The following is an 11,374-nucleotide window of genomic DNA, read 5'->3' as shown; positions in this document are numbered from 1 at the left end:
GTGTTGGCTATTTACTGCCCTCCTTCTCACAATGTCATAACATGTAAAATGTACTATGAATTTATCCTGTGTTGTCAGATTAAGCTATACACAGGAGATGTGGCGCCCTCTGGTGGTGAGACATTTTGTCAGCAGTTTAATTCTTTCGTTTCTGCCACGGTAAAGTAGACGTGGCAGTGACGTCAGTGCCGGAAATGACCCGGATTGGAACTTTAACTCCTGGGTTGATTAGTTTTCACCAGAAACATCGAGAGCTCTCGAAATATGATGTAATGTCGAGTCAAGTAAGTCGCAACTGATCGATTTTCGTCTTTTTAAACAAATTAAAACTGACACGGTTAGTTCAGGTCGAATTTGATGTGGGACTGAAGAAGAGACCGTATTAAAAAAGATAGAAGAGACCAGTTAGCTTCACGTAAGCTAGCTACCGTTAGCCGGTCAGGCCGAGATCAGCTGTGTCGTGATGGGCGGCCTGCACTCACACACGGAGAGCTTGTCAAGACTGGAGATAACCATTGTTACCTAATGATGCGTATATTTAGCTCCCATTTGGCACTGTTTGTGAGTTGTCTTGATGTTGAGTTTTATAGTGTCGTAATCGTGTTGTTTGGTGTCAGTGAGCCGTGTTGTTAGCTAACGGTCCCACCTTACTTAACATTTCCTAAACCACTTGGCTAAAAACAAGTGCTGTACATCTGTTTAGTCCAAGTTTCCAGTCCTTCGAGATTACGCACTATTTTTAAACATATGTTTTCTGTTATCCAAAGGCATGTGCCATTGTGCGTACACACGCCCATGAAGGATAGCCCACCTTGGATGTGAGTTGGTCCGCACACCGGGAGGACTTCGTATTTACCCCTAACACAGAACAGTCCCCGGTGTTTTCTAGTCTACAGCGGGCTGGTGAACCTTGAACGGCGGTAAGATGACGTGCCGTGACCGGACCCTCGAGTTCCAGTCGGCCTGTAAATCTCTCCAGGGCAGACCGGTAAATTGGCACATACATGACACCTGTCCACAACACAATCATCACAACGGGAGTGCTTTATGTAAAACCAGCCCCACCTTTATATAATTTACATTCAAATCCACGAATGAGTTTTCACTGTAATGCAGAGGAATTCTGGTTGGGCTACTTTTACTCTTTTTTTATTTTATTTTTTATTCCTCTCCCTTCGTCTAGTTTTGGTTTCAATAGTCTGATCACATTTATATATGTATTTAAAACGTCAATTTAAGCATACATTGGTGTCTTCTTTGGTGTTTTTCTTCAACTGTGTTTTGGCATCTGTTTTTCTGTCAAGATCCAACTGGGGACACAATGTGATTTCCGTCAATCAGCTTTGCTAATGCTGTATATTTGCCTAATGGTTATAACAGAAACATTGATATCAGCTGATGTAGATCAATCAATTGCAATAAAGAAATTGCACTTACAGTATGAGGTAATTTAGTAACACTTTCTTGGTTGCATAATTTGTCTACCAGGTAGCTTTGGATTTCCATCTGTACATATTGTGTTCAGTTTTTTTTAAAGAAAAATGTAAGGGATCTTATTAAGAAATGCTTGTTTTTTTATTCAAATGGCATTTTCTCATTTACTGTTTTCATTATATCGCTTATACTGTCAGCCTCAATAATGCAGTATCACATTTGACAATAATCACATGTTCAAAGTGATGGCATAACATTTTTGCTTTACTAAATTGAATTACTACCATAGTATTTATTTACAACTAGCCCTCAGCCTCTCCTTTTACATTCATGTCTCCATCTCGTACTCTTCTCTCTCCACCTCCCCTAGCAGAATGGAGTCCAGCCCAGTAAACCCGCTCTCAGCGCCCTCAGGCAGCGCAGTGACTTTACAGTTATGGCAAAGTAAGTTCCTCATAGTCTGTTTTTATGATTTTTATCAACAGCCCATGTATATTTGCTGAACGTACTTTTTATTTTATGTTGATTTGATTTTGGGTGTTGCATTATTTGTTTTTACACACTATCCTGGCCATCCTTCTGTCATGTGAAATACATCCTTATTGCACTTGTATAACAACATTTAATAGAAAGTTAGATTAATTTTCCTACCATGAGCTAATAGAACAATTTAGAATTTTTATTTTAGACATTGGTCTAGGGCCTTATTTGGCCCAACATAGCAGAAAGACAAGCAGGGAGACAAAGAGATAAAAACTGATATAATCTAACTCCTGGTAAGAATCCAAACAACTCCATTATTTGCCAAAATGTTCGTCTCCTCCTTCAGTAACATGACAAAGAAGCTACAATTTTGTGTATTTTGTTTCCTTGTAGGAGAATTGGAAAAGACTTGAGCAATACATTTGCCAAACTGGAAAAGCTCACCATTTGTAAGTGTTCATTTAATGTCATTTTAGCATCCTGTTAAATGTTCTTAAAAACTCTTGTGTTTGTGTGTCATAATGTACAATGTGCTGATTGTATTCTGTCATTCTGATGTTTTAGTGGCAAAAAGAAAATCCCTATTTGACGACAAGGCGGTGGAGATCGAGGAGCTAACGTACATCATTAAACAAGTGAGTCCCGTTAGTGACATCCCATTAAATTGTGGTTTTGAAAACAAACTGTACTAAGCCGCTATCTATGACATTGATAATATAAAGCAAATTCTAAAAGTACATTTTATGTTTTTAGGACATCAACAGTCTAAACAAACAGATAGCACAGCTGCAGGACCTGGTGAGGTCCCGCAGTGCTCCTGGTGGACGACATATCCAAACCCACTCTAATACTATAGTGGTGTCATTACAGGTATATTCAGTAACGTCTTATTCATTCAAAAGATTGTCTGCATTTTAATATTTAAAGGCCTACTTCACCGGTTTGAATATGAAGGTATATTGAATTCTGAGATCCTATGTAGTATAAATGTGCGAAAAAAATTGAAATCGGGTCATCCTAGCCTGAGAAAAGGCAGAAAGAGTGTTTTTTTAACCCTGTATTTCTCTTTCTTGTGACATCACAGAAAGAGAAATATAGGGTTAAAAAAAACGTACTTTATAAATATTACTGTGATGTCACAGTAAAAGACATCACAGTAATATTTACAAAGTACGTTTTTTTTTAACCCTATATTTCTCTTTCTGTGATGTCACGAGAAAGAGAAATATAGGGTTAAAAAAAACACTCTTTCTGCCTTTTCTCAGGCTAGGATGAACCGATTTCAATTTTTTTCGCACATTTATACTACATAGGATCTCAGTATTCAATACACCTTCATATTCAAACCGGTGAAGTTGGCCTTTAAATCCTCGTTATCTTATTTTATAATAATAATTTTATTGTAATTTTATGAACAACTACTTTCATGGAATTAGTTGTATTGTTGTTGACACATTGGTGGCCTGTAAAACAAATTATTATGCACTCTGTTTAACATTGCTGTATCTGCTGTTATCCACAGTCCAAATTGGCTTCAATGTCCAATGACTTCAAATCGGTCCTAGAGGTCAGAACAGAGGTGAGAAGCGTTTGGAGTACTTCATCATTCAAAGGCAGAACATACACAAACAACAGGGCCCAGGTTTCATCATTTGTCCCCTTTCTCCTGCAGAACTTGAAGCAGCAGCGCAGCAGGAGAGAGCAGTTCTCCCAGCCTCCTGTCTCGTCTTCTCCTCTGATGGCCAACAACTTCAGTAAGTCTATCCACAGCTTCACGCTTGTAGTCACTCACTAGGACTTCCACAAGGGTCAAGCGTTAAAGCAATGGCACGGGCAGCTAAACAAAGCATGCTGTTGTAGATTCATAAGGGCATGTTCACTCTGCACTGATATTGTTTGCAGGAAAAGTTTTGTTTTAGCCACATTTTTTATGCTGATGATACACTTCGCTCGGTTTAAACTTTGTCCGTATCAAGAAGCAGCAGCACCGCATTCAAATAGAAACCTCAAAATAATCCCTTGGGGCAGGGAAAAAAGGTTACTGTAAAATTCCTACTTCATTTCATACTGACAGTTATCAGATATCCTGCGTCATCCATGTTTGTTCCCAAACTTGAGGAATCCATTGTGAACTCTCTGTGTATCTAACATGGACGTTGAAGAAGTGTTATAGAGTGAACACACCTTTATTGTTTCTTTGTTTTGGCTTTCAGGCAACATTCGACATGTCAGGCTACTGCTTAGCTCAACATTTTGCTAAACAAATACTGCTACAGACGCCATTTACAAGAGACCCTCTAATTAGGACAGGGAGCTTAATTGCTTCCTTTGCTGACATTTGCACTGCCAGTAAAAATGTTGATATTTTTGGTTTATATTTCAAACATTGTGCTCACTGTTGATCCTACAATTAAAAATAAAGGTAACAAATTGGTATGTGCGTAAAGAAATGTTGTTATATTTTATATTATTTGAAATAACTACATTTGATTGAAATATTATCACTCTAACCTTTTAGTAAGTAAGTAAAAAAATATACAATCAGAATGCTTTACATTTTTGGAAAACTAGTGAAATCAACAAAAAAATAGTTATTATTTTTCTAGTATTATATTTATGGTTCTAGTTTTAGGTTATTTACAATGAGCAAATTGGTTGAAATTTAGCCGCAAATTAAATTGGATGTACAGAAACCTTTTTGACTGGTGGTGTAACAGCTGTTGTAATAGGGAACTGCTCAAAATCCTTGTGAATGATCACTACTGTATTTGGTCTTCTATAATGCAAAAATTAAAAAACATTTTAGGGAGCCGCAAAAAAGGGGCCCAGGAGCCGCATGCAGCTCGCGAGCCGCGCTATGACTCCCAGGGCAATACAACCTCATATTTAAAAGGTATTTCCCTGGAACGTTTGACTCTCCCAGCGGGTATAACTAGCCACTCTATGTGCCCGCTCTTCTTTCTGACTTCTATCTGAACTTGTTGAACATGTGCTTCTGTGTGCGTGTGTTTGCTTGTTGTCTCCCTTCAGAGAGCTCAGTCCTCATGCAGGATGAGTCCAAGAGTATGGGGGATGTAGCCATCGACATGGACTCTCAGACCAATCCCTTGCAACTCCAGCTTATTGATGAGCAGGTACACCGCTGATGTATATTTTTCAATGTCAGGCTGATGAAGAGGGATGCAAAACATTTGGATATATTACTTGTTGATTTTAAAAGTCACTTGATGTACAGTGTAGAAATAAGGACTAAAGGTGCGAACACACCAAACGCATTATTTTTGCATAGGGAACCATTGGTTTAGGCGCGATGATGCGTTAGGCGCGGTAAAGCGGTGCGTTGGGCACGGTAGCCGCGTTACCAAAGCGTCATCGCACCAACGCGCGGAGTTCAAAAAATTTAACTTTTTCTGCTCCAACGCGTGACGTTTAGCCGCGTTAGCCAATCAGCCTTGGAGAATGACCCGACGTCACGGACATCGGCACTGTGGGAGGACAACACAGAGGCTGAGAAACACCGGGGAGGAAATGTATTTGCGGCTAGCTGGTGATATGAAGCCGCTCAGACTAGTAGGTGCGTTGAACAATTTTGACACAAAATGACCAAGCGCCAGATCAGGTGCATTGGGCGCGATGGCCATCGCACCCAACGCGGTTGGTGTGTTCGCACCTTAAGAGCTTTTAGTGAAAAATTGGACTAGTCGGTATTAAATTCTGCATGTATGTGCTCTAAAGTGGGCCTTTGTTAAATGATCACAGGACTCATACATCCAGAGCCGCGCAGACACAATGCAGAACATTGAGAGCACCATCGTGGAGCTGGGCTCTATATTCCAGCAGCTGGCACACATGGTCAAGGAGCAAGAGGAGACCATCCAGAGGTAAGACGGAACTCAAAATTGAGCCTGGGTCGAGAAAAGTGCGCTCTCACAGAGATGAAGGAAATGACTAGTATGTTTGTGGGGAATAGTTTGATGTTTTTGGAAATAAGGGTTTGGACTGATTGAGACCACGCTTGTGTCTCTATGGTAAATACGAAGTTTGAGCCAGCTTAGTTTAGCTTTGTTTAGCACAAAGACTGGAAACAGTTCACCTGGCTCTTTCCGAGGCTAATACATCTCTCAACGAGCACCTCCGAAGCTCACTAATTCAGGCATTATCCACCGTTTAATATGTACACAAACTTAAATGTTAAAACAAAAGGGGTTGTAAGTTTATATACTGAAAAGATTTCTTGGGAAAAGTAGTCACTTGCCCAAGTCCGGTCATCACAGTGAGTTTGCTAGACTCAAGGAAATGTTTCACTTTATAGTCTTAAATGTGGAACCACACATAGTACTTACCAGTTGACCCTGGACTGACTGACATGAAATGCAATGGATTATGATCATTTGTTTTTGTTTAAAAAGTCCTGTCTCACTGACTTTTCTGCTGTGCTTTTCCTCATAGGATCGACGCTAACGTGGAGGACACACAGCTGAACGTGGAGGGCGCCCACACAGAGATCCTCAAATACTTCCAGTCGGTCTCCTCCAACCGCTGGCTGATGATCAAGATCTTTCTGGTCCTTGTCGTCTTCTTCATCATCTTTGTTGTCTTCTTCGCTTGAAGAAAAGAGAAGCGTCTGAGAGGAAGGGGGGGAGGGGGGACACTGAACGAGGGGAAGTAAAACTAAAGCTATACTGAGACCCCGCGTCCAGACAACACATGTGACAGACTTCTATCGGAGTGACAGTTTGATGGACGCTTGGGAGCCTTTTCGACTAACAGACTTTTTTCGGTTGTTCCCAAGCCACAGACTCTGATCCTAATTCGACAATTCAGTGAAAAATGAAGATGTCGGACTCTGTCCAGATGAAAGAATAAATTATCTAAAGGCCCCACTTTGTACAGAGAGAGAACAAAGAATCTGCTCTGTATTGTACTTTGACCAATTTATTCATAAAAATGTAATCAAAATGGGTATAATTTAATGGTTTGATTCTGCAAACTGTCTTTTTAATTTAGATGTATTTTTTCTTGTCCACACCCGTTTACCACATCTTTAATACTGTTATTATTATCATTATTATTTCTAATCCAAACATTCAAACTGGAATTTATCCTCAGATCATTTTGCTTCTTAGTTTACTTACTTTTAATTGAAGAGCATGGCTTTATCATTTGATTATCAACAATTCTCCATTCATCATCATTTATTAATGATGTAAAATATTTTTTTATTCAGTTATATTCTGTCTTGCTTTCAAAGTTTATTTGCCAAATGGGTACCTTTTTATAGACCTGTGTCACAATGTGAATACACCAAGACAGAGCTGAAGGGAGCTTTACTGGAATAATTCAGACAGAAGCTCTAAGAATTGTTGAGTTACGCAACAATGCTGTTTATATGAAACCGTTTGGTTGCCAGCTATTAGGCGGGTCAGATGTTTGAAAAAGTGTAAACATGCACATTCAGTGCTGAAGAGAGACAGACTTTAGCATACGAGTCAATTATCTGAACAGGATCCTGCTTTTAAATCAATACTTATGAAGGGGTTCCGCTGGTTGTACTAATGAAGTGAGTGATTGACTCAACCAGCTAGATTCCCCCGAAGTGTCTGGTTGGTGTCACTGTTGTAGTTGCTTCCCTTCTTTATCTAACCAATGTTATTTAAATGACCACAGCTTTTTGAGAAGAAAGAAAACCTTCTTCCTACTTTTTCCATGTCTGTTTTTTTTTCTTAGCCAAATGCCTTGACTTACATGTATAAAATGCAGATATTGATAATGATGTATTATTGATAAGAAAGTGCATAGTAATAAAACGATAATGGGGTGCATTCATGGCGGAGATTTTCTGGGATAAGAGGATTAGTTGGCAGTGATATGATTAGCCATGCTAATAAGGCCAGGGCTAGTCAACGTGCTAAAAGAGCTATGCAGGTGCAGCTCTGTTATATATTCAACACATTTACACCACAAAGCGGTTCTGTAATCATTTATCACCGTACAGACAAACTAACATATTATATAATATTTTTAGCACAAGTCATAAATGTCCATGTTTATTTCATCCATTCGTAAAAGGTTTCTAAGCTACTACACTCAAATATACACTTTACAGATGTAAATGGGCCCAAAGCAAAAGAGTCACATTTAGTAGTTTTATACAGGCGTTTCATCAAGAACAAATTCTTATTTACATTGACGTCTTAAATGTAACACAAACAAAAAACTATGTGAAAAATATATTTTTTTAACCATATAAGTGTAGGCAACATTGTAGGCCTATATTCATTTAACCAAATACACGTTATATTCGCAATAAAGTAAAATAAAAGATAACATAAGACTTAAGTAATCCCATGAATTTTGGTGCACATATTCATGTTGCGCTGCGGATATTTTGTAGTGAATTTGAGGTGATAATATTTTTTTTAACCTAGGGCCATCATCAAGTTAAAAATTGTCCAATACTTTGGTTTATGATAAAAAAAATTGTAAACATTTTGCCTTGCAAACATTAGCGGATTAGGGTGAGGATTTTTCTTGTGAGCATTCACCTCAAAGCATGCCTGTAGACTGTTCTGTTTAAACACCTTTGTTCCATGTTTTGGGATGGACAAGTTTATTTGCAATTGTCCAGGTTTCCCTGAAGATGACCCCTCCCCTTAAGAGGCCAAATGATTTTAATAACATTATTTTATAACTTTATTAAAATCTATTCTGTGCCCCCTTTTTCATTGAATGCTATACTCTTCCCGCCTTCCTCATCATCCCTTTTATTTGTGTTCTCTCCTCTCCATATGTACAGTGTTCTGCCATCTTTATTTTGTGCTCACTTTCCATCCCTTTCCTTATTGTTCCCTGCCTTAACTCCCCATATTCTTCTCCTCCCACCATCTTCTCTGCATTCCCCTGAATCCCTCCCTCCTTTCTCTCACCCCTAGGCACTCTTCTCAATAGGGCTGATCTCTGGCATGCTCTTGCTCCTTCCCTTTCTCGCCCTGGACTTGAAGGTATCTTCCTCTGCTTCTTCGTCCTCCTCGTCGGACCAATCTACCTCCTGCTGCAGATTGCCTCTGGAGCTTATCACGTTACTGAAGAACTGACCCGTGCGCAACTTGGAACGGAAAGTAACGAAAGAGAGGCTCTTGCTGCGTTGCTGTTTCTCTAAGACGGTGTCCTGCGTCTCCCCGTCCTCGTGTCCGCTCATCTCCTCCACACAGTCGCGGAGCACTGAGCGAAACAGCAGGGGAACCTCGTAAACCTCTGGCTCCATCTGTGAGACAAGCTTCCTGAACCTGGAAGGAATCACTAGTTTGTCAAGAACAGCCTGTTCTTAAAGAGCACACACAACTTTACAGTTAAGACAACATGAAGAAGACACCCAGATCAGACCATACAGTCTATGGGTGAGACGTGTTAAGAAGAAGGCAGAGAAAGACAGCTATAACCATACAGGTGGAGGGCATTCTTTAGAGGTCAAGAATCTACACTCAATGAATAAGAGAAAATGAAATTGAAAACATGTTTGCAAGAAGTCAACCATAACTCAGGGTCCTGCAGCGATTACCCCTGACTTGTAAGACTGCAATTATTCTGCCAATAATATTTGGACTCAGAATTGAAACCAGCAAAGAGTCATGATCAATACCTTTTTTTCTCTTTATTTTTTGTGAATTTAAAAAAAAACTGTAAATTATTAAAATGTTCTGTTGATCAAGTTATACTTTCAGTTTGCAAAATTAGTTTTAACAGGAGTTTGAGTACTGTTTAGGATCTGTGGTTAGGTTATAAATGGCATCTAACTTTAACGATGACATGCATGTATAGTCTGGGGAGTATCAGATAACTAAAGTCCTGCAACTCTGTCTTCTGCTGTTTCTTCTTCACATCCTAAACCATTGCTTGTATTTCAAGCCTTTTCTCCCTTACTGTCTTTCTCTATTGCCACCTGTCTCTAGTGTTTAGTCTCTGATTTGGTCACGGACTCCATGGCTCTGCACTGTCTGCAGCCCTTATTCCTCTTCATCTTTCTGTATGTCTCTGGCTCCACATTTCACTCTCTGTCTCAGTGCGGCTCACACCCCCTCAGTTTCAATTTCAGTGACATTTATAGCTCTCTTTTTTATTTCCAGTATACTCCCTGTCTTTCTCGCTGTGTTTCTCACCTTACTATCACAGGACCACACTGTGCTGCAGGGATCTTGGCGCAGAGGTCCTGCAGCTCCAGCAGGTCATTGGGTGTCAGCTCGTAGGGGTGTGGGGTCGGGGCGTGTGCCAGCCAGCTGTAGTCAGCTGTGGAGGAAGAGCTGAAACGACGGCGCCGGCCCTCTGTGGCTCGCTCCAAATGAATGCGTTCGGTGCGCTTCACAATGGCCCCCAACTCCAACATCAGAGTATTGGTTACCAACTCCTTGGTGTTGCGCTGGCCGGGCACTTTGAGCTCAAGGGATAGAACTGCAGACCAAGGAAACATCTGGGAAAGAATTTGTGGAGAAAAATAATTATATTTACAATAATGCATAATACTGGTGAATTTCGACAAAGCAAAGGGTCATAGAAATATTTGGACATTAATATTAAAACCCTTCAGCAGTCAGTCTGGGGAAGACTTCTTTTACATTTTGGATGTAAATTATATCAGATGTAGGAACTTAATCTATTGTAAATAATTAAAATTCAATACTCACATAAACAGAAACTTATGCAATACTTTATAATCTTCCTGTCTTATCAGTAAAAAGTCTGTCCGAGTAAAACATAGCTCACAATAGGTATAATAATGCAGACATGAGGGGAAAACAACTCAGATTGCATAGCAATACAAGCCAAGTTGTTTTAGAAAGACCAATGTCACTTGTTATTCTTATGCTCTAAATGCTAAAAAATGAATGTTTGTTACTGTCTTACCTTATAAAACTGGGTTTACAAAGCTGCAGTGTGTCCTCCTTGTCAGACAAAAATCCACCTGTTGTCTGGGGAAGCAGCCAGATGACCAGCAGGCCTCCACAGGCTTGTGGCATAAAAAAAAAGAAAAAGGAAGAGGATGAAATTCCTCCAACACACAACTACCTGAGTTTCCCTCTACCTTTGACAGTTCTTGACAGAAAGGCTGTGTACTTATCTGAGGAGCCTGTGAAGTATGTGTGTGTGCATGTGTGTGTGTGTGGGATTGAGAATAAATATCTAATCCTGTATTAATAAAGTGACGAGGTGACCTTATCTCACATGAGCATACACCTGGAAGAGGAGTGTGTGTCTGAGAACATAATGGCCTGGGGTTGATGGCTAAGGCTATTTTCCATTTAATTTAATCGCTTTTATTTTTGAATGCCTTATTGTATTTTCTGTCAATGCAGCAGTTGAAGTTTTAAAGTATAATTCAACTCACTGGCAAAAGCAGGCTGGATGCTTTCTTTCTCAAAGGCAATTTAAATCACTTCCACATTGCCTGACATGTTCCTGGGGT

At 39.8% G+C, this 11,374-nt stretch overlaps 2 protein-coding genes across 5 annotated transcripts; one reads left to right on the top strand and one right to left on the bottom strand.

Annotated features, from left to right (window-relative positions):
• Nucleotides 1-777: 777 nt before the first annotated feature.
• stx5a (syntaxin 5A) lies at nucleotides 778-7,743 on the top strand. Of its 4 annotated transcripts, none has more exons than XM_080035975.1 (11): nucleotides 778-988; nucleotides 1,808-1,878; nucleotides 2,311-2,366; nucleotides 2,482-2,552; nucleotides 2,671-2,787; nucleotides 3,440-3,496; nucleotides 3,590-3,671; nucleotides 4,724-4,810; nucleotides 4,948-5,051; nucleotides 5,677-5,798; nucleotides 6,367-7,743. In XM_080035975.1, exons 1-11 carry the CDS (start codon nucleotides 926-928, stop codon nucleotides 6,524-6,526), a joined length of 990 nt encoding a protein of 329 aa, XP_079892101.1. In that variant the 5' UTR covers nucleotides 778-925; the 3' UTR covers nucleotides 6,527-7,743. The 4 variants fall into 4 exon arrangements, with proteins under 4 accessions (XP_079892101.1, XP_079892100.1, XP_079892103.1 ...); XM_080035974.1 differs by having other exon boundaries at nucleotides 1,805-1,878; XM_080035977.1 differs by lacking the exon at nucleotides 4,724-4,810.
• Nucleotides 7,744-8,845: 1,102 nt separating this feature from the next.
• On the bottom strand, nucleotides 8,846-10,381 carry LOC307256763 (protein RD3; the record flags this gene model as incomplete). The annotated part of the gene is made up of 2 exons (XM_080035855.1): nucleotides 8,846-9,203; nucleotides 10,074-10,381. The coding sequence occupies 2 exons, from the start codon at nucleotides 10,379-10,381 to the stop codon at nucleotides 8,846-8,848; spliced, it is 666 nt and encodes a 221-aa protein (XP_079891981.1).
• Between the last annotated feature and the right edge of the window lie 993 nt (nucleotides 10,382-11,374).

Source organism: Ammodytes marinus (genome assembly GCF_949987685.1).
Source record: "Ammodytes marinus genome assembly, chromosome: 10".
Taxonomy (NCBI): Eukaryota; Metazoa; Chordata; class Actinopteri; order Uranoscopiformes; family Ammodytidae; genus Ammodytes; species Ammodytes marinus.
Note: the sequence above shows the minus strand (reverse complement) of the source record. Positions and strands in the feature narration are given on the sequence as shown.